Here is a 24,510-nt window from a genome sequence, read left to right as displayed (position 1 = left end):
AATTAAACTTAATTAGAAATTTCTGTAAAAAAGTGGACCTTTCATTCAGCAAATAAATTTGTTTTAATGAATTTTAATCATTGTTTAATTTAAAATTCTTATTCCTTCAATAAAATACTTATTTACACTATTTTTAATCTTTAAAAATTCGTTAAAAATTGTACTCTTTGCCTGCAATTTGAATTATTTTGTTGAAAATTCACATCTTTTGTTAATTAAAATTTTTGGTGAAAAATGGAAGGTTTCAGCAAATATTTTTAAAAATACCTAAAAATCATCATATTTGTTGAAAAATTAATTATTTTGTAGAAAATTCAACTGTTTTGTAAATTTTTTTAAATATCAGTAAACATTTTAAATTCTAATTTTCCATTATAACACACTTCAAACTCTTTTCTGTCTTTGAAAAATCGTTAAAAATTTCTACTATTTATCTGAAATTTGTATTTTTTGTTGTTGAAAATTCATCTGTTTTGGATATTAAAATTTTCGGTGAAAAACGGAAAGTTTCAGCAGATATTTTTATTTTTATTATTCATTTTTTGATTCTAATCTAAACATTTTTTGCACTTTACCTTGTATTAACTTTTAAAAATTCTTAAAAATCGTAATATTTATTTGAAAAGTTAATTTTTTGTTTACAATTCAACTGTTTTGTTAATTAAAATTTCTGGTCATGAACGGAACATTTCAGCTCATATTTATATTTTTATTGTTCAATTTTGAATTTCAATCTTATATTTTTGTGAATATTTTTAAAAATACGCAAAAATGGTAATATTTGTTTGAAAATTAAATTATTTTGTGTAAAATGTAACTGTTTTTTTTTTAATTTTAGTAAAAATTCCAATTTTAAATTCTAATTTCCCATGATAGCACACTTTAAACTCTTTTCTATCTTTGAAAATTCGTTAAAAATTGTACTATTTGCTTGAAAATTTAATTATTTTGTTGAAATTGAAACTTTAAGTTAGAAATCTCAGTGAAAAATGACACGTTGATTCAGCAAACACATTTCTTTCATTGAATTTTAATCAATGTTCAATTTAAAATTTAAATTTCCTATAATAACAGACTTATTTACACTCTTTTTAATCTTTAAACATTCGTTAGAAATTGTACTCTTTGTCTGAAATTTGAATTATTCTGTTGAAAATTCTTCTGTTTTTGTCATTAAAAATTTCGGTGAAAACGAAACGTTTCAGCTCATACTTTTATTTTTAGTATTTAATTAAAACTTTTTTTCTTAGATTTTTGTACAAATTTTTTTAAATTCGTTAAAAGTGGTCATATTTGTTTGAAAATTTAATTATTTTGTTGAAAATTCAACTATTTTTTAATTAAAAATTTCTGTAAAAATTCAATTTTAAATTCTAGTGTTTAAAATTTTTTTTTTAATTTATAAAAAATTGTACTATTTTTTTTTAAATTTAATTATTTTCTTGAAAATTCTATTGTTAATTAGAAATTTCTGTAACAAATGCAACGTTGATTTAGAAAATACATTTGTTTAATTGAATTTTAATCATTTTCAATTAAAAATTCGAATTTCCTATAATAACAGACTGATTTACACTTTTTTTAATCTTTAAAAATTCGCTAAAATTGTACTATTTGTCTGAAATTTTTATTATTTTGTTGAAAACTCATCTGTTTTTGGCATTAAAAATTTCGGTAAAAAACGGAACGTTTCAGCACATATTTTTATTTTTATTGTATAATTCTTAATTCTAATATAATATTTTTGACCCCTCTTTCCCCTGTACACACTTTTAAAAAAGTTTTTAAATGTTAATATTCTTTTGAAAATTTAAATATGTGGTTCAAAATTTAACTGGTTTGTTAATCAAAATTTTCGGTGAAAAATGGAAGCTTTGATTCAGCACACATTTTTATTTAATACTGGAATTTTTATTTTTATTCAATTTTAAATTCTAATCTGTAATTACAGACTTTAAAATCTTTTCTGTTTTTTAAATTCGTTAAAAATTGTTCTATTTGCTTGAAAATTTAATTATTTTGTTGAAATTTCAACTTTCAATTAGAAATTTAAGTGAAAAATGACACGTTGATTCCGCAAATACATTTTTTTATTGAATTTTAATCAATGTTCAATTTAAAATTTAAATTTCCTATAATAACAGACTTATTTACACTCTTTTTAATCTTTAAAAATTTGTTCCAAATTGTAGTCTTTGTCTGAAATTTGAATTATTGTTTTGAAGATTCATTTGTTTTGGTCATTAAAAATTTCAGTGAAAAACGGAACGTTTCAGCACATGTTTTTATTTTTATTCTTTAATTTGTAATAATAATCTAAATACGTTTTACACATTACCCTGTATACACTTTTAAATATTCTTAAAAATTGTAAGCTCATATTTTCAATTTTATTGTTTAATTTAAAATTTTAATCTTATATTTTTGTACACATTTTTAAAAATTCGTTAAAAATTGTATTATTTGTTCGAAAATTTAATTATTTTGTTGGAAATTCAACTGTTTTTTAATAAAAAATTTTTGTAAAAATTTCAATTTTAAATTCTAATGTAAAATTTTTTACCCCTTTTTCCCTTGCACACACTTTTAAAAATTCTTTAAAATGTTCATATTTTTTGGAAAATTTTATTATTTGGTTGGAAATTCAACTGTTTTGTTAATTAAAGAATTCGTTGAAAAATCTAGCCTTGATTCAGCGCACATTTTAAATTTAATTCTGGAATTTTTATTTTTATTGAATATTAAATTCTAATACGTAATTACAGACTTTATACTCTTTTCCATTCTTATAAATTCACCATCAATTTTAATATTTCCTTACAAATTTTAATATTATATTTGAAATTCAACTTTTGACACTTTTTACAATCTTCAAAAATTCTTTGAGAATTGAACAGGACGACTGAAAAATCCCGAAAAATAAAATTCCCGGCACTGTAAAATTCCCGAATTAGAAAATTCCCAAATAGTAAAATTGCCGAAAAATAAAAATACCGAATTGAAAAATTCCCGAATAATAAAATTCTCGAATAATAAAATTTTCGAATTTGAAAATTCCCGGCAATTAATAATATTACCGAATTGGAAAATTCCCGAAATTAAACAATTAAAATATTTTTGTAACTAAGTTTTATTGATTACAAATTCAATAAACAAAATATTATTTTTACAAATTATTTTTAATGTTCAATTTCGGAAATTTTCCAATTCAGAAATTTTCAAATTCGGATATTTTATAATTCTCCAATATTTTTCGGGAATTTTATTATTCGGAAATTTTCCAATTCGGTATTTTTATTTTTCGGCAATTTTATTATTAGTGAATTTTAATATTCGGAACTTTTCCAATTCGTTATATTTTTTTTTTTTTGAAATTTTATTCGGGAATTTTACAGTGTCGGGAATTTTTTTTTCGGGATTTTCCAGTCGTCCCAATTGAACCTTTTGTCTCAAATTTTAATTATTTTGTTTAACATTTAACTATTTTGTTAATTTAAAAAATTTCAGTAAAAATTTCAGTAAAAATTTCAATTATAAATTCTAGTGTCCTATAATAATAAAGTTTACACTCTTTTCTGTTTTTTAAATTCGTTCAAAAATTGTGCTATTTGCTTGAAAATTTAATTATTTTATTGAAATTTCAACTTTAAATTAGAAATTTCAGTGAAAAACGACACGTTGATTCAGCAAATATGTTTGCTTTATTGAATTTTAACCATTGTTCAATTTAAAATTATAATGTCCTATAATAACATACTTATTGACATTCTTTTTAATCTTTAGAACTTCGTTAAAAATTCCACTATTTGTCTGAAATTTTAATTATTTTGTTGAAAACTCATCTGTTTTGTCCATTAAAAATTTCGGTAAAAAACGGAACGTTTCAGCTCATATTTTTAAATTTTAAACTTGTATTTTTTTATGCATTTTTATAAATTCTGTAAAATTGTAATGTTTGTTTTAAAATTTAATTATTTTGTTAAAAATTCAACTTTTTTTTTTTAAATTGGAGTAAAAATTTCAATTTTAAATTCTAATTTACCATAATAAAAGACTTTACGCTCTTTTTAATCTTTAAAAATTTGTTAAAAATTGTACTATTTGTCTGAAATTTTAATTATTTTGTTGAAAATTCACCTGTTTTGGCTATTTAAAATTTTGATGCAAAACGGAACGTTTCAACGCATATTTTTATTTTTATTGTTCAATTTTGAATTCGAATCTAAATATTTTTTACACGCTCCCGTGTACACACATTTAAAAATTCTTGAAAATGGTAATATGTGTTTGAAAAGTCAAATTTTTATTTGAAAATTAAACTGTTTTGTTAGTTAAAATTTTCGGTGAAAAACTGAACGTTTCAGCGTTTGTTTTTATTGTTCAATTTTGAATTTCAATCTTTTATTTTTGTAAAAATTTTTACAAATTCTTAAAAATGTTAATATTTGTTTGAAAATTTTATTATTTTGTTGAAAATTTAACTATTTTGTTCATTTAAAAAATTTCAGTACAAATTTCAATTTTGAATTCTAATGTTGTATAATAATATAGTTTAAACTCTTTTTTGTTTTTAAACATTCGTTCAAAATTTTACTATTTTCTTGAAAATTTAACTGTTTTGTTAATTATGAAAATAAATGAAAAACTGAACGTATCAGCACATATTTTTATTTTTATTGTTCAATTTTTAATTTTAATATAATTTTTTTACCCTCTTTCCCCTGCACCCACTTTTAAAAATTCTTAAAAATGGTAATATTTGTTTAAAAATTTAATTATGTTATTGAAAATTCAACTGTTTTGTTAATCAAAAATTTTGGTGAAAAATGGAACCTTGATTCAGCAAACATTTTTTATTTAATTCTGAAATTTTAATTGTTATTCAATTTTAAATTCTAATCCGTAATTACAGGCTTTAAAATATTTTCTATCCTTAGAAATTCAACAAAAATTTTAATAGTTCATTAAAATTCTAATTTTATATTGAAAATTCAGCTACTTTTTAAATATAAATATTCTGTAAAAATGGCACATTATTTTCTTGAAAACTTAACTGTTTCTTAATGCAAAAATTCTGTGCAAAACGGCACATTTCAGTACATTTTTTTAAATTTTGGAATTTTAAATATTCAATTCTAGATTCTAGTTTAATGTTTCTTATAGTCTTTCTCCTATTCCTCTGTTAAAAAAATCATTGAGAATTGTATTATTAGTTTGATAATTTATTAATTTTTTTGCAAATTAAACTATTTGGATAAAAAGTCATATTTTTTGGCCAAAAATACAACTTTTTTGTAATGAATTTTGCAAAATAAATACGTGCATTAGATCCAAGTGGAAAATTGATCTTTTCGGTTTTAAAGTCAAATTTCTTATTATAAACTGTTAGATTTTTTAGTTGGAAAACTTATTTCTTCTGTTCAAAATTCGTTTTTTTTTTCAGTAGAAAGTTAATTTTTTTTCTTTTTTGAAAATTCCATTGTTTTGATAAAAATGAACTTTTTTGTTGAAAATTGATTTCTCTCGTTATTATTTCAACTATTTTGTAGAAAATTAATCTTTTCGGGTTAAAAAGCAAAATAACATTAAATTTTATAGCTTGAAAATTCGTCTATTTGGTTTGAAAATTGATCTCTTGTGGTGAAAAATTAATCTTCTTTTCTTTGAAAATCCAACTATTTTGTTGAAAATTCCTCTTTTTGACTTTAAAAGTCAATTTTTTTTAAAACATTCGGTTTTTAGTTCGAAAAATTAAATCTCTTGTTGAAAGTAAAAGTTCAATTTTTTCTGTAGAAATTAACCTTGTTTTGGTTGAAAATTGAAATATTTTGTTGAAAAATAACTTTTTTGTGAAAAATTCATCTTTTTGGGGTTGAAGTCAAACATTTTCTAAAAAATTAGATTTTTAGCTTAAAGATTCGTCTTTTTGGGTTGAAAATTAATCTCTTTTGGTAGAAAATAATTCTTTTTTTCTTTGAAAATTCAACTATTTTGCTGAAGAATAACTTTTGTAGAAAATTCTTCTTTTCGGGGTTTAAGTGAAACATGTTCTCACAAATTGGATTTTTAGCTTAAAAGTTCGTCTTCTTGCGTTGAAAATTGATCTCTTTTGATAGAAACTTAATCTTTTTGGGTGGAAAATTAATCTCTTTTGGTAGGAAGTTAATCTTTTTTTCTTTGAAAATTCAACTATTTTGTTGAAAATTAATTTTTTTTTTTTAAATTCATCTTTTCGAGTTTAAAATCGAATCTTTTCTAAAACATTACATTTTTGAAGCTTTCTTTGTTGAATTTTAATCTCTTCTAATATAAAATTTATCTTTTTTTTGGTAAAAAATTCAACTGTTTAGTTAAAAATTAGCTATTTTGTTGAAAATGTATCTTTTCGGTTTTAAAGTCTGTTTTATAAAACATTAGATTATTTATTTGGAAAACTCATTTCTTTTGTTCAAAATTCGTCTTTTCAGTCAAAAATTAATCTTTTTTCGTTGTAAAATTTCACTATTTTGTTCAAAATCAGCTCCCTTGTTGAAAATTAATCTCTTTTAATAGGAAATTAATCTTTTTTTGTTTATAATTAAATTATTTCGTTAAAAATTGTTCTCTTTTAAAACAAAATTAATCTCTTTTTGGTTGTAAATTAACTTTTTTGTAGAAAATTAATCTTTTTGGCTTTACAAGTAAAATGTTTTGTAAAACATTCAATTTTTTAGCTTAAATATTCTTTTTTTCATATGTTAATCCTTATTAATATAAAATTCATCTTTCTTTGCTTAAAAAATTAAACCATTTTGTTAAAAATTAGCTTTTTTGTTGAAAATTTATCTTTTCGGTTTTAAAGTCAAATTGGTCATTTTAAGTTGAAAATTAATCTGTTTTTATAGAAAATTAATATTATTTGTTTGAAAATTCATCTTTTTGGCTTTAAAAATTAAATATTTTAGAAAACATTCGATTTTCTAGCTTGAAAATTCTTTTTTTGTTGAATGTTAATTTTTTTTAATATGAAATAAATCTTTTTTGGGTAAAAATTTCAACTATTTTGTTAAAAATTGACTTTTTTGTTGAAAAATCATCTTTTCGGTGTTAAAGTCAAATTTTTCCTAAGAATTATATTTTTTAGTTGGAAAATTAATTTTTTTTGTTCGAAATTTGTCTTTTTCAGTTGAAAATTAATCTTTTTTTCGTTGTTGATTCCACTTTTTTGTTCACGATTAACATTTTTTTTTGAAAATTCATCTTTTCGGAGCTAAAGTCAACTGTTTCTTAAAACATTATATTTTTCAGCTGAAAATTCATCTTTTTGGCTTGAAAATTTATCTCTTTTAATAGAAAATTAACCTTTTTTGATTCAATATTCCACTATTTGGATTTAAAAAAAAACATTTTCGGGAAAATTCATCTTCTCGGGGTTAAAGTCAAGTGTATATTAAATAATTATATTTTTTAACTTCAAAACTCGTCTTTTTTGTTGAAAAGTAATCTCTTTTGATAAAAAATTAATATTTTTTTGTCTGAAAATTCTTATTTTTTGTTCAAAAGTTAAATATTTTTTTAAACATTTGATTTTTCACCTTGAAGATTCTTATTTTTGTTGAATGTTAATCTCTTTTGGTATAAAATGTATAATTTTTTGCTACAAAATTTAACTATTTTGTTAAAAATTAGATTTTTGTTGAAAATTTATCTTTTCGGAGGTAAACTCAAATATTTTTTAAAACATTCGGATTTTTAGTTCGAAAACTCAATTCCCTTGTTGAATTTTTATTTTTCGGGTTAAAAATTAATCTCTTTTAATAAAAAATTAATCTTTTTGGTTTAAAATTGAATATTTTAGAAAAAATTCGATTTTTTAGCTTGAAAATTCTTTTTTTGTTGAATGTTAATTTTTTTTAATATCAAATTAATCTTTTTTGGGTTAAAATTTCAACTATTTTGTTAAAAATTGACTTTTTTGTTGAAAAATCATCTTTTTGGTGTTAAAGTCAAATTTTTTCTAAAGAATTCTATTTTTTAGTTGGAAAATTAATTTCTTTTGTTCGAAATTCGTATTTTTTAGGTGAAAATTCATCTTTTTGCAGTTAAAGTCAACTGTTTCTTAAAACATATTTTTCAGCTGAAAATTCATCTTTTTGGGTTGAAAATTTATCTTTTTTAATAGAAAATTAACCTTTTTTGGTTAAATATTTCATCAATTGGAAAAAAAAAACTTTTCCGGTGAAATTCATCTTCTCGGGGTTAAAGTCAAGTGTATACTAAAAAATTATATTATTTAACTTTAAAACTCGTCTTTTTTGTTGAAAATTAATATCTTTTGATAGAAAATTAATCTTTTTTGTCTGAAAATTCTTATTTTTTCTTCAAAAGTTAAATATTTTTTTAAACATTCGATTTTTTAGCTTGAGGATTCTTTTTTTGTTAAATGTGAATCTCTGTTAATATAATATTGATCTTTTTTTGGTAAAAAAAATTCGACTATTTTGTTAAAAATTCAAAATTAATTTTTTTGGCTTTAAAAATTAAATATTTTAGAAAACATTCAATTTTTTAGCTTGAAAATTCTTTTTTTGTTGAATGTTAATTTTTTTTAATATCAAATAAATCTTTTTTGGGTAAAAATTTCAACTATTTTGTTAAAAATTGACTTTTTTGTTGAAAAATCATCTTTTTGGAGTTAAGTCAAATTTGTTCTAATGAATTCTATTTTTTAGTTGGAAAATTAATTTCTTTTGTTCGAAATTCGTCTTTTTTAGTTGAAAATTAATCTTTTTTTCGTTGTTAATTCCACTTTTTTGTTCAAAATTAACTTTTTTGTTGAAAATTCATCTTTTCGGAGCTAAAGTCAATTGTTTTTTAAAACATTATATTTTTCAGCTGAAAATTCATCTTTTTGGGTTGAAAATTTATCTCTTTTAATAGAAAATTAATCTTTTTTTGTTAAATATTTCACTATTTTGATCATGAAAAAACTTTTTCTGGAAAATTCATCTTATTTTTTTTAACTTCAAAACTCGTTTTTTTTTTGTTGCAAATTAATCTCTTTTGATAGATAATTAATCACTTTTGTGTGAAAATTTTTATTTTTTATTCAAAAGTTAAATATTTTTTTTAACATTCAATTTTTTAGCTTGAAGATTCTTTTTTTCTTGAATGTGAATCTCTGTTAATATAATATTGATCTTTTTTTGGTAAAAAAATTCAACTATTTTGTTAGAAATTCACTTTTTTGTTGAAAATTCATCCTTTCGGTTTTAAAGTCAAATTTTTTATAAACCTTTACATTTTTTGTTGGAAAAATCATTTCTTTTGTTCTAAATGCGTCTTTTTCAGTAGAAAATTTTTAGTTGTAAATTCCATGATTTTATTAAAAATGAACTTATTTGTTTAAAATTCGTCTTTTTCAGTAGAAAATTAATCTTTTTTTTTTTTTTGAAAATTCCATTATTTTGTTAAAAATTCCCTCTTCTGTTGAAAATTCATTTCTCTCGTTATGATTTAAATTATTTTGTTGAAAATTCATCTTTTCGGTTTTAAAGTCCATTTTATAAACCATTAGATTTTTTAGTTTGAAAACTCATTTCTTTTGTTCAAAATTCGTCTTTTTCAGTAGAAAATTAATCTGTTTTCGTTGTAAAATTCCACTCTTTTGTTCAAAATTAGCGTTTTTGTTAAAAGTTCGTCTTTTCGGAGTTAAACTCAAATGTTCTTAACTCAAAATTAATCTTTTTTGTTTTAAAATTAAAATATTTCATTAAAAAAAAAACTTTCTTTTCTGGAAAATTCATCTTCTCGGGGTTAAAGTCAAATGTAAACTAAAAAATTATATTTTTTAACTTCAAAATTTGTCTTTTTGGGTTGAAAATTAATCTCTTTTGATAGAAAATTAATCTTTTCTTGTTTGAAAATTTTTTTTTCGGCTTTCAAAGTTAAATATTTTTCAAAACATTTGATATTTTAGCTTAAAGATTCTTTTTTTTTTTAATATTAATATTTCTTAATATAAAATGATTTTTTTGTAAAAAATTCAACTATTTTGTTAAAAAATAACTTTTTTGTTGAAAATTCATCTTTTTCGGTTGAAAATTTATCACTTTTAATAGAAAATTAATTTTTTTTGGTTAAATATTCCACTATTTTGAAAAAAAAAAATTTTCGAGAAAATTCATCTTCTCGGGGATAAAGTCAAGTGAATACTAAAAAATTATATTTTTTAACTTCAAACCTCGTCTCTTTTGTTCGAATTTTCAGCTTGAAGATTCCTTTTTTGTTCGAAATTCATCTTTTTTAGTTGAAAATTAATCTTTTTTTCGTTGTTGATTCCACTTTTTTGTTCACGATTAACATTTTTGTTGAAAATTCATCTTTTCGGAGCTAACTTTTTTGGTTAAATATTTCATCATTTTGAAAAAAAAACTTTTCCGGTGAAATTCATCTTCTCGGGGTTAAAGTCAAGTATATACTAAAAAATTATATTTTTTAACTTTAAAACTCGTCTTTTTTGTTGAAAATTAATCTCTTTTGATAGAAAATTAATCTTTTTTGTCTGAAAATTCTTATTTTTTCTTCAAAAGTTAAATATTTTTTTAAACATTCGATTTTTTAGCTTGAGGATTCTTTTTTTGTTGAATGTGAATCTCTGTTAATATAATATTGATCTTTTTTTGGTAAAAAAATTCAACTATCTTGTTAAAAATTCAAAATTAATCTTTTTTGGCTTTAAAAATTAAATATTTTAGAAAACATTCAATTTTTTAGCTTGAAAATTCTTTTTTTGTTGAATGTTAATTTTTTTTAATATCAAATAAATCTTGTTGAAAATTGATCACTTTTAATAGAAAATTAACCTTTTTTGGTTAAATATTCCACTATTTTGAAAAAAAAAATTTTTCGGGAAAATTCATCTTCTCGGAGATAAAGTCAAGTGAATACTAAAAAATTATATTTTTTAACTTCAAACCTCGTCTCTTTTGTTCGAATTTTCAGCTTGAAGATTCTTTTTTTGTTCAATTTGAATCTCTGTTAATATAATATTGATCTTTCTTTGGTAAAAAACTTCAACTATTTTGTTAAAAATTTAAAATTGATCTTTTTTGGCTTTAAAAGTCAAATGTTCTTTAAAATATCTATTCTATTTTTTTTGTAAAAACGAATCATATTTTGTTTAAAAATTCAACTATTTAAAAAAATAAATTTTTCTCGTTTGAAAAGTGATCTGCTAATTATTTTAATTTGCCGTAACAGGTTACTTCTTCCACAACGATAGGTGAAATTAAACAAGAGCTTTTTAAAAGTAAAAAAGCACCTTATGTGGAAAGACAAAGCTTGCGAACTCAACCGAAAGGAAAGTCATTGTCGGACTCGGAAGTAGTCAAACAATTGGATTTAACGTCCGGAAAATTATATTATAAGGATCTGGGTCCACAAATTGGATGGAAAACTGTTTTCCTAGTCGAATATGCAGGACCTATGATTGTTTATCTTTGGCTTTTTCAAAGACCATGGATATTTTATGGCACTGTAGACAATAAAATGCACAGCACAGCACAGTGAGTACTAAATCAAAATTCATTTGAATACCTACTACTTGTCGAATGAGTTCACACTTTCATTTGCATATTCATGTTCTCTGCTTTAAAACTTTGCTTTGCAATTATGGACTTTCTAAATTATTTGAAAAATTTGGTATATATAAACTCAAGATTTTATCCACAGGGACAGGGCTTACAATTTTTCAAAATTTTCATTAAAAATCTTTTTTTTTATGCGAAACTGCTCAAAATAGGATAAATTAGGATATTTTTTGTAGATAATATATTGAATCAAATAGGGAACACTTTAAATAGATTAAAATTTCAAGCCGAAATATATTCTATTTTCAGCAAAATTGTTGAATATTACACCAAAAAAATATTATATACTAAAATAAAAAGAATTTTCAACACAAAAAGACGAATTTTCAAGATAAAAAATCGAATTTTTTAGAAAAAGTTGGACTTTGAACCCAAAAAGTAGAATTTTCGACAAGAGAATTGAGTTTTTAAACTAAAAATCTGAATGTTTAAAAAAAAATGGTCTTAAAGCTAAAAAGATTAATTTTCAACAGAAAAGTAAATTTCAACAAAAAAGTGGAATTTACGGCGAAAAGAGTAATTTTCTACCGAAATAGATCAGTTTTCAACCCAAAAAGATGAATTTTCAAGGTAAAAATTTAATTATTCAGAAATGTTTGACTTAAACCCCGAAAAGATGAATTTTCCACAAAAAAGTGAATTTTCAACCAAAAAAAGATTTTCTACTCAAAGAAAAGAATTCTTCAACACAAAAAGACAATTTTTTGAGCTAGAAAATCTAATTTTTCAGAAAATTTTGGACTTTAAACCACAAGAGATGAATTTTTAACTAAACAGTTAAATTTTCAATAAAAAAAAGATTCATTTCTTTAGAAAAAATAGAATTTTGCACCTAAAAAGTAGAATTTTTAACAGGAGAATTGAGTTTTCAAACTCAAAATCCGAATTTTTACAAAAAAAACCGACTTTACCTCCGAAAAGATGATTTTTCAACAACAAAAAACTCAATTTTAAACAAAAAAGTGGATTTTACAACGAAAAAGATTAATTTTCTACTATAAACGGCGAATTTTGAACAAAAGAAATTAGTTTTCCAACTAAAAACATAATGGTTTATAAAACATTCGATTTTTAACTCCGAAAAGATGAATTCTCAAAAAAAGTTAATTTTTAGCAAATTAATGGAATTTACAACAAAAAAACATTAATTTTCTACTGAAAAAGATGAATTTTGAACAAAAGAAATTAGTTTTCCAACTGAAAAATAGAATTCCTTAGAAAAAATTCAACTTTAAGACCAATAATATGAATTTTCAACAAAAAAGTTAACTTTAACAAAATAGTGGAATTTTTAAGCAACAAAAGTTTAATTTTCTAGTAAAAGAGATTAATTTTCAACCCAAAAAGACGAATTTTCAAACTGAAAAATCTAATTAATTTAGAAAACATTTGACTGTAAGCCCGAAAATATGCATTTTCAACAAATAAGTTAAATTTTAAACCAAAAAAGATTTTCTACTTAAAGAAAAGAATTATTCAACACAAAAAGACGAATTTTCAAGCTAGAAAATTTAATTTTTTTTTAGAAAACATTCGACTTTAAACCTGAAAGGATGAATTCTCAACAAAACAGTTAATTTTCAATCGAAAAAAGATCATTTCTGTAGAAAAAATAGAACTTTTCACATAAAAAGTAGAATTTTCCACAAGAGAATTAAGTTTTTAAACTAAAAATCTGAATGTTTAAAAACATTTTGACTTTTAAAGCTAAAAAGATGAATTTTCAATTTAAAAAATATGATTTTTTAACAAAACAGTGGAATTTACGAAAAAAAGAATAATTTTCTACCGAAAGAGACGAATTTTGAACAAAAGAAATTACTTTTTCCGCAAAAAAAGTTAATTTTCAACAAAATAGTTGAATTTTCAACCAAAAAATATTAATTTTATATCAAAAGAGATTAATTTTCAACCCAAAAACACGATTTTTCAAGCTAACAATATCTAATGTTTTAGAAAATCTTTGACTCTAAAACCAAAAAGATGAATTTTCAACAAAATAGTTATTTTTCAACAATATAGTTAAATTTTCAACCAAAAAAGGATTAATTTCGAAAGAAAAAATAGAGCCTTCTACCTAAAAAGTAGAACTTTCAACAAATAATTGAGTTTTCGAACTAAAAACCGAATGTTTTAAAACAAAATTTGACTTTTAAAGTTTTAAAAATCATTTTGAATAAAAATCAACATTTTGGTGGAACAATAATTTTTTTAATTGAAAATTTAATTCATTTTTGGTTGAAATGTTAAAATATGTTCTATTTCCAGTTAACAATTCAACTGTTTGGTTAAAAATTTGTATTTTTTAGTCAAAAATTCAACTATTTCGTTTGAAATTAATTTATTTTGCTGAAAATTGCCTTTTTTTTAGAAAATTAATTTTTTTACTTGAAATTTCAATTACTCCAATTAAAGATTTATTATTTTAGTGGAAACTCCATCTTTTTTGTTTAAAATTCGATTATTATAGTTTAAAATTTATCAGTTTGGTGGAAAATTAATTTTTTCTAATGAAAATTGATTTTTTAGTTTAAATTTCAACTAATTTGTTGAAAATTGTTGTTTTTTTTTTTAATGAAAATTCTTTTTTCTTTAAAAGTCACTTTTTGGCTTTTAAAGCCAAAAAGATCAATTATCAACAAAAAAGTTAATTTTCAACAGAATAGTTCAATTTAAAAAGAAAAGAAGATTAGGTTTCTACTAAAAGAGATCAATTTTTAACCCAAATAGAAGAATTTTCAAAGTATAAAATTTAATGTTTTAGAAAACATTTGATTTTAAAACCAAAAAGATTAATTTTCTGCAAAAAAGTTCATTTTCAATAAATCAACTATTTTGTTGAAAAAATGTGTTTTTTTACTTGAAAATTAATTAATTTGTGTGAAAATCGTCTTGTGTTAAAAATTTGATTTCTTTTTTTTTTTTTTGTTGAAAATTCAACTACTGCAATTAAAAATTGATCATTTTATTACAAAATTTATCTTTTTCGTTTAAAATTCATTTATTGCAGTCCAAGATTCATCATGTTTGTTTAAAAATCAACATTTTGGTGGAACAATAATTTTTTTAATTGAAAATTTAATTCATTTCTGGTTGAAATGTTAAAATATGTTCTCTTTCCAGTTAACAATTCAACTGTTTGGTTAAACATTTGTATTTTTTAGTCAAAAATTCAACTATTTCATTTGAAATTAATTTATTTTGTTGAAAATTGCCTTTTTTTTAGAAAATTAATTTTTTTACTTGAAATTTCAATTACTCCAATTAAAGATTTATCATTTTAGTGGAAACTCCATCTTTTTTGTTTAAAATTAGATTATTATAGTTTAATATTTATCAGTTTGGTGAAAAATTAATTTTTTCTAATGAAAATTGATTTTTTAGTTTAAATTTCAACTAATTTTTTGAAAATTGTTGCTTATTTTTATATGAAAATTCTTTTTTTTTTAAATCGTCTTTTTGGTAGAAAATTATTTGTTCTTTTGATTCATATTTTAACTACTCCAATTCAAGATTGATTATTTTAGTAAAAAATTCATCTTTTTGTTTAAAATAAACTATTCTAGTTGAAGATTCATCATTTTATATTAAAACTGATCAGTTTGGTGGAAAATTAGTTTTTTCTGAATCAAAAATTTAAATATTTAATTTTTGTTTAAAAATTGTTTTTTTTTTAATTCAACTATTTGGTTTAAAATTAATTAATTTCGTTGAAAATCGTCTTTTTTGGTGAAAAATTAATTTTTTGTTGTTAAGATTTTAACTGCTCTAATTTAAGATTCAAATATTCCAGTTAAAATTTATCATTTGAGTTTAAAATTCATCAGTTTGCTGAAAAAATAATCAGTTTTTCAACTGAAAATTTTACTATTCCATTTTTGGTTGGAAATTGTTCTTTTTAATTCAAAATTCAACTATTTGGTTAAAAATTTATATTTTTTAGTTCAAAATTCGAGTATTTCGTTTAAAATTAATTCATTTCGTTTACTTGAAAATCCCTTTATTTTTTTGAAAATCGTCTTGTGTTAAAAAATTCATTTTTGTTTAGTTGAAAATCGTCTTTTTTTATAGAAAATTAATTTTTGCTGTTGAAATTTTAACTGCTGTAATTAAAGATTCATCATTCTAGTTAAAACGTCATCTTGTTTGTTTCAAATTTAAATATTTCAGTTGAAGATTCATAATTTTAGTTTAAAATTCATCAGTTTGCAAAAAAAATTAATTTTTTCTACTGAAAATTTAACTATTCCATTTTTTGTTGGAAATTCTGATTTTTGAGTTCGAAATTCCACTATGTGGTTAAAAATTTATATTTTTTAGTTCAAAATTCAACTATAATTTTAAAAATTCATTTCAAATTTTGAAAAAAAAATTTTTAGGGTTAAAAATTATTTTGTTTTTGTTGAAATTTTAACTTTTAGATTTTAAGATCCATAATTTTAGTTGAAAATTAATCTTGTTGGTTGGAATTTCAACTGCTTCAATTAAAAATTGATAATTTTAGTTGAAAATTTATATTTTTTCTTTAAAATTCAACTAATATAGTTAAAGATTCGTCAGTTTAGTTTAAAATTCATCAGTAAACAAAAAATATTTTAGCTGTTCGATTTTTTGTTTAAAATTGATATTTTTTAGTTAAAAAATTACTTATTTGGTTGGAAATCTGTATTTTTTAGTTTAAAATTCATTCATTTTGTTTAAAATTAATTAATTTCAATGTGAATCGTATTTTTTGTAGAAAATTAATTTTTTTGGTTGAAATTTCATCTGCTCTAATTAAAGATTCATCGTTTTAGTTAAAACATCATCTTTTTTTATTGTTTCAACTGATAATTTAACTATTCAATTTTTGATCAAAAATTGTTCTTTTTTAGTTAAAAATTTAACTATTTGGTTCACAATTTGTATTTCTCCGGTTGATAGTTCATCTTTTTTCTTTAAAATTCAACTATTGCAGTGGAATTTTCATCATTTTAGTTTAAAGTTTATCAGTTTGGTGGAGAATTAATTTTTCAACTGGAAATTTAAATATTTTATTTGTGGTTAAAAATTGATATTTTTCAGTTCAAAATTTTATTATTTCGTTGAAAACTTTTTTTTTATTGAAAATCGTCTTGTTTGGTAGAAAATTATTTTTTTTTCATTTGAAATTTCAACTTCTTAAATTAAAAATTCATCATTTAAATGGAAGCTTCATCTTTTTCGTTTAAAATTCAATTATTCTAGTTGAAAAATTATCAGGTTTTGTGCCAAATTAATTTTTTCCAATAAAAATTGATTTTTCAGTTTAAAATTCAACTATTTTGTTAAAAAAGGGTCTCTTTTACTTGAAAATTTAATTATTCCTTTGAAAATTCTTTATTTAGTTTAAAATCGTCTTGTTTGATAGAAAATTCATATTTTTGTTTGAAATTTATTAATTTTTTACAATGAAAATTGATCTTTCAGTTCGAATCTCAACTATTTTGTTGAAAATTTGTGTCTTTTTACTGGAAAATGAATTTGTTTGTTTGAAAATCGTCTTGTGTTAAAAAATTAATTTTTTGTTGTTGAAAATTCAACTACTTCGGTTAAAAATTGATCATTTTATTATAAAATTTATCTTTTTCGTTTAAAATTCATTTATTGCAGTCCAAGATTCATCATTTTAGTTTAAAAATCAACATTTTGGTGGAACAATAATTTTTTTAATTGAAACTTTAATTCATTTTTGGTTGAAATGTTGAAATATGTTCTCTTTTCAGTTAACAATTCAATTTTTTGGTTAAAAAATTGTAATTTTTAGTCAAAAATTCAACTATTTTTTGGAAATTTGTACTTCTTTGGTTACAACTTCATCTTTTTTCTTTAAAATTCAAATATTAATTATACTGTTTTGTTCTATTTTTAGTTGAAAATTGATATTTTTTAGTTCAAAATTCAACTATTTGGTTCAAAAATGGTCTCTTTTACTTGAAAATTTAATTATTCCGTTGAAACTTCTTTTATTGTGTTGAAAATCATCTTGTTTGGTAGAAAATTAATTTTTTTCGTTTACAATTTCAACTAGTTTAATGTAAGATTGATTATTTTAGCGGAAACTTCATCTTTTTCGTTTAAAATTCGATTATTCTAGTTGAAAATACATCAGTTTGGTGGAAATTTTATTTCCTCCAATGAAAATTGATCTTTCAGTTTAAAATTCAACTATTTTTTTAAAAATGGTTGTTGTTTTTTTGTGTGAAAATTCTTCTTTTTCTTTTAATCGAAAATTTAACTATTTTATTTTTTGTTGAAAATTGTTCTTCTTTAATTTAAAATTTAACTAATTGGTTAAAAATGTATATTTTGTGTTCAAAATTAATTTATTTTGTTTAAAATTCATGTATTTAATTGAAAATCGTTTCTTTTAGTAGCAAATTAACTTTTTGTTCTTGGAAGTTTAACTGCTGTAATTAAAGATTCATAATTTTAGTTAAAATGTAATGTTTTTTGTTTAAAATTCAAATATTCCAGTTTAAATTCATCATTTGAGTTTAAAATTCATCAATTTGCTGACCAAAAATTAATTTTCTCCAATGAAAATTGAACTTTCAGTTTAAAATTTAACTATTTTCTTGAAAATGTTTGTTCTTTTAAATGAAAATTCTTTTACTTCTTTTTAAATCGTCTTTTTTGCTAGAAAATTATTTGTCATTTTGTTTCATATTTCAACTACTCCAATTCAAGATTGATTATTTCAGTAGAAAATTCATCATTTCAGTTTAGAATTCCTCAGTTTGGTGAAAAATGACTGTTTTCAACTGAAAAACAATTTTTTAGTTCAAAATCAACTACATAGTTTATTAAAAATTCATTTATTTTTTTGAAAATTTTATTTTTTAATGAGAAATTAAGCTTTTGGTTGAAAATTGAAATATTCCAGTTAAAGTTTCATCATTTTCGTTAAAAATTCATGAATTTGATAAAAAAAATTTTTTCAACTGAAAATTCAACCATTTCCTTTAAAATTAATTTATTTTCTTGAGAATCCTATTTTTTTGGTAGAAAATTAATTTTTTTGGTTGAAATTTCAACTACTACAATTAAAGATTTATAATATAATTTAAAACGTCATCTTTTTTGTTTAAAAATCAAATATTCGAGTTGAGGAATCATCATTTTAGTTTAAAATTCATCAGTTTGGTGAAAAATGATTGTTTTCAACTGAAAAACAATTTTTTAGTTCAAAATCAACTACATAGTTTATTAAAAATTCATTTATTTTTTTGAAAATTCTATTTTTTAATGAAAAACTAAGCTTTTGGTTGAAAATGGAACTATTCCAGTTAAAGGTCCATCATTTTCGTTAAAAATTCATCAATTTAATTTAAAAAAAAAATGTTTTCAACTGAAAATTTAACCGTTTCCTTTTAAATTAATTTATTTGGTCAGAATCGAATTTTTTTGGTAGAAAATTAATTCTTTGGTTGAAATTTCAACTACTTTAATTAAGGATTCATAATTTTATTTAAAATATCATTTTTTTGTTTAAAAATCAAATATTCGAGTTGAGGAATCATCATTTTAGTTTAAAATTCATCAGTTTGGTGAAAAATGAATGTTTTCAACTGAAAAACAATTTTTTAGTTCAAAATCAACTACATATTTTATTAAAAATTCATATATTTTTTTGAAAGTTGTATTTTTTCAATAAAAAATTAAGCTTTTGGTTGAAAATTGAACTATTCCAGTTAAAGGTTCATCATTTTCGTCAAAAATTCATGAATTTGATAAAAAAAAACATTTTTTCAACTGAAAATTCAATCATTTCCTTGAAAATTAATTTATTTGGTTGAGAATCGTATTTTTTTGGTAGAAAATTAATTTTTTGGTTGAAATTTCAACTATTACAATTAAAGATTTATAATATAATTTAAAACATCATTTTTTTTGTTTAAAAATCAAATTTTCGAGTTGAACATTCATCAGTTTGGTGAAAAATGATTGTTTTCAATTGAAAATCAATTTTTTAGTTCAAAATCAACTACATATTTTATTAAAAATTCATTTTTTTTTTAAATTGTATTTTTTTATGAAAAATTAAGCTTTTGGTATAAAATTAATTTTTTGGTTGAAATTTCAACTTCTCCAGTTAAAGATTCATCATTTTAGTTAAAACGTCATCTTTTTTGTTCAAAATTCATCAGTTTGCTACAAAAAAATCATTTTGCCAACTTAAAATTAAACTATTCCATTTTTGGTTGAAAATTGTTCTTTTTTAATTCAAAATTCAAGTATTTCGTTTAAAATTAAGTAATTTCGTCAAAAATCTTATTTTTGTTAGAAAATAAATGTTTTTGGTTTAAATTATAACTATTCCCATTAAAGATACGTCATTTTTTGTTGAAAAGTCATCTTTTTTGTTTAAAATTCAAAAAATCCCAGTTGAAATTCATCATTTTAGTTTAGAATTCATCAGTTTGGTGGAAATTCTTTAATTTCTTTTTAAATCGTCTTTTTTGGTAGAAAATTATTTTTCATTTTGTTTCATATTTCAACTACTCCAATTCAAGATTGATTATTTCAGTAGAAAAATCATCTTTTTTGTTTAAAAAAACTATTCGAATTGAAGATTCATCATTTTAGTCTAAAATAATCAGTTTGGTGAAAAATGATTGTTTTCAACCGAAAAACAATTTCTTAGTTCAAAATCAACTACATAGTTTATTAAAAATTCATTTATTTTTTTGAAAATTGTATTTTTTTAAATGAAAAATTAAGCTTTTGGTTAAAAATTGAACTCTTCCAGTTAAAGGTTCATCATTTTCGTTAAAAATTCATGAATTTTATCAAAAAAAAAATTTTTTCAACTGAAAATTTAACTATTTCCTTGAAAATTAATTAATTTTGTTGAGAATCGTATTTTTTGGTTAAAATTTTAACTATTCCAATTAAAGATTCATAATTTTATTTAAAACGTCATTTTTTTGTTTAAAAACCCAATATTCGAGTTGAAGATTCAAAATTTTAGTTTAAAATTCATCAGTTTGCTAAAAAAATCATTTTTCAACATAAAATTAAACTATTCCAATTTTAGTTTAAATTTTTTCTTTTTTAGTTCAAAATTCAACTATTTGGTTGAACATGTGTATTTCTTTTGTTGAAACTTCATCTTTTTTCTTTAAAATTCAAACTTTTCCAGTTGAACTTTAGTCATTTTCGTTTAAAATGCATCAGTTTGGTAAAAAAAAAATAATTTTTTCAACTGAAAATTTAACTATTTCCTTGAAAATTAATTTATTTTTTGGTAGAAAATTAATTTATTGGTTGAAATTTCAACTAATCCAATTAAGGATTCATAATTTTATTTAAAACATCATTTTTTTGTTTAAAAATCAAATATTCGAGGTGAGGAATCATCATTTTAGATTAAAATTCATTAGTTTGCTAAAAAAATCATTTTTCAACTGAAAATTAAACTATTTCATTTTTAGTTGAAAATGATTCTTTTTTAGTTCAAAATTCAACTATTTTATTGAAAGATTTTGTTCTTTTAGATGAAAATTCTTTTATTTCTTTTTAAATCGTCTTTTTTGGTAGAAAATTATTTTTCATTTTTTTTTTCATATTTCAAGTACTCCAATTCAAGATTGATTATTTCAGTAGAAAAATAATCTTTTTTGTTAAAAAAAAAAACTATTCCAGTTGAAGATTCATTATTTTAGTTGAAAATTTATCAGTTTGGTGAAAAATGATTGTTTTCAACTGAAAATCAATTTTTTAGTACAAAATCAACTACATAGTTTATTAAAAATTCATTTTTTTTTTGAAAATTGTATTTTTTCAATGAAAAATTAAGCTTTTGCTTGAAAATTGAACTATCCCAGTTAAAGCTTCATCATTTTTGTTAGAAATTCATGAATTTTATCAAAAAAAATAATTTTTTCAACTGAAAATTTAAGCATTTCCTTGAAAATTAATTTATTTTGTTGAGAATCGTATTTTTTTTGGTAGAAAATTAATTTTTTGTTTGAAATTTCAACTAATCCAATTAAGGATTTATAATTTTATTTAAAACATCATTTTTTTGTTTAAAAATAAAATATTCGAGTTAAAGATTCATCAGTTTGGTGAAAAATGATTGTTTTCAACTGAAAATAAATTTTTTAGTTTAAAATCAACTACATAGTTTATTAAAAATTCATTTATTTTTTTGAAAATTGTATTTTTTTAATGAAAAATTAAGCTTTCGTTAAAAAATTGAACTCTTCCAGTTAAAGGTTCATCATTTTCGTTAAAAATTCATCAATTTAATAAAGAAAATAATGTTTTCTACTGAAAATTTAACCATTTCCTTGAAGATTAATTTATTTTGTTGAGAATCGTATTTTTTGGTTAAAATTTTAACTATTCCAATTAAAGATTCATAATTTTATTTAAAACATCATTTTTTTCTTTAAAAATCAAATATTCGTGTTGAGGAATCATCATTTCAGTTTAAAATTCATCAGTTTGCTAAAAAAAAAATCATTTTTCAACATAAAATTAAACTATTCCAATTTTAGTTTAAATTTGTTCTTTTTTAGTTCAAAATTGAACTATTTGGTTGAACATGTGTATTTCTTTTGTTGAAACTTCATCTTTTTTCTTTAAAATTAAAACTTTTCCAGTTGAACTTTAATTATTTTCGTTTAAAATGCATCAGTTTGGTAAAAAAAAATAATTTTTTCAACTGAAAATTTAACCATTTCCTTGAAAATTAATTTATTTTTCTGAGAATCGTATTTTTTTGGTAGAAAATTAATTTATTGGTTGAAATTTCAACTACTACAATTACAGATTTATAATATAATTGAAAACGTCATCTTTTTTGTTTAAAAATCAAATATTCGAGTTGAGGAATCATCATTTTAGATTAAAATTCATTAGTTTGCTAAAAAAATAATTTTTCAACTGAAAATTAAACTATTTCATTTTTAGTTGAAAATGATTCTTTTTTAGTTCAAAATTCAACTGTTTTATTGAAAGATTTTGTTCTTTTAGATGAAAATTCTTTTATTTCTTTTTAAATCGTCTTTTTTGGTAGAAAATTATTTTTCATTTTTTTTTCATATTTCAACTACTCCAATTCAAGATTGATTGTTTCAGTAGAAAAATCATCTTTTTTGTTTAATAAAAACTATTCATCATTTTAGTCTAAAATAATCAGTTTGGTGAAGAATGATTGTTTTCAACTGAAAATCAATTTTTTAGTACAAAATCAACTACATAGTTTATTAAAAATTCATTTTTTTCTTGAAAATTGTATTTTTTCAATGAAAAATTGAGCTTTTGCTTGAAAATTGAACTATTCCAGTTAAAGTTCATCATTTTCGTTAAAAATTCATGAATTTTATAAAAAAAAATAATTTTTTCAAACTGAAAATTTAACCATTTCCTTGAAAATTAATTTATTTTGTTGAGAATCGTATTTTTTTGGTAGAAAAAAATTAATTTTTCTTTTGAAATTTCAACTACTCGAATTAAGGATTCATAATTTTATTTAAAACATTTTTTTGTTTAAACATAAAATATTCGAATTGATTGATTCATCAGTTTGGTGAAAGATGATTGTTTTCAACTGAAAATTTAACCATTTCCTTGAAAATCAATTTATTTTGTTGAGAATCATTTTTTTCGTAGAAAATTAATGTTTTTGGTTGAAATTTCAACTACGCCAATTAAAGATTCATAATTTTATTTAAAACATCATTTTTTTGTCTAAAAATTAAAAATATTCGAGTTGAGGAATCATTATTTCAGTTTAAAATTCATCAGTTTGCTTAAAAAATCATTTTTCAACAGAAAATTAAACTATTCCATTTTTAGTTGAAAATTGTTCTTTTTTAGTTCAAAATTCAACTATTTGGTTGAACATGTGTATTTCTTTTGTTGAAACTTCATACTTTTTCTTTAAAATTCAAACTTTTCCAGTTAAATAAAATAATCTTGTTTTTTTACTATTTCCTAAGAGAGAGAAAAAAATGTTCTCTTTTCAGGTTCGCAGCCATCTGCTGGACAATTCATTATGCAAAGCGTCTTTTGGAAACATTATTCGTGCACCGCTTTAGTCACGCGACGATGCCGTTGCGAAATTTATTTAAAAATTCCTCGTATTATTGGCTTTTTGCGATGTACGTCGCCTACCACATGAACCATCCTCTCTACACGTCGCCCAATCAAACCCAAGTTTTCATCGGGGCAGCAATTTTCTTGATTTGCGAAGCGGGCAATCTCAGCATTCACTTGGCTCTCAGAAATTTGAGACCTGCAGGAACCACTGTCAGAAGAATTCCTCAAGCAACCGCAAATCCTTTTACTCTTCTTTTTAATTTAGTCTCTTGTCCCAATTACACCTACGAAGTTGGAAGTTGGATCGGTTTCACGATCATGACCCAATGTCTTCCAGGTAAAATTTTACCTTTACTTATTTATTTATTTGTTTATTTATTTATTTTCACTACCAGGGCCTCCAATCTTTCAAATTTCCAACTGCACAGTTTTTAATAATATTTCAAGTAACAAATTGCATTTCCTAGAAGATAGGTGAATTTTGAATAGAATTGTTGAATTTTCAAGAAAAAATATGGAGCTTCAACTATTTAAATAAATTTTTAACAAAATAGTTAAATTTTCAACCAACGAAATGAATTTTTAAACAATTAGTCAAATTTTAACAGAAAGAGATGAATTTTAAACCAAAAAGATAATAGGTTTTTTTTTCCTAAAAAGAATGAAATTTAACGGAAAATATCTACATTTTCTTATTGGAAAAAATTTGTTAGTAAAGAAGAAAAAAAAGTGACGAAATTATAGATTTTTTAAGACAAAAAGAAGAATTTTCAACAAAATTTGTAAATTTTTAACAAAATTCGTGAAT

The 24,510-nt window shown here is 21.4% G+C and overlaps 1 protein-coding gene across 2 annotated transcripts in view; it reads left to right on the top strand.

Moving 5' to 3' along the window:
• LOC117180920 (very-long-chain enoyl-CoA reductase) overlaps positions 1–24,510 on the top strand; it is an 86,410-nt gene that overhangs the window by 53,212 nt on the left and 8,688 nt on the right. For both annotated transcript variants that reach the window (XM_033373550.1, XM_033373549.1), the window contains 2 exons: positions 11,242–11,546; positions 23,630–24,039. In XM_033373550.1, coding sequence (XP_033229441.1) covers positions 11,242–11,546; positions 23,630–24,039 — 715 coding nt within the window. The remainder of the gene's footprint in view (positions 1–11,241; positions 11,547–23,629; positions 24,040–24,510) is intronic.

Source organism: Belonocnema kinseyi, chromosome 9 (assembly GCF_010883055.1).
Source record: "Belonocnema kinseyi isolate 2016_QV_RU_SX_M_011 chromosome 9, B_treatae_v1, whole genome shotgun sequence".
NCBI lineage: Eukaryota > Metazoa > Arthropoda > Insecta > Hymenoptera > Cynipidae > Belonocnema > Belonocnema kinseyi.
This window is presented reverse-complemented; position numbering and strand designations above follow the sequence as displayed.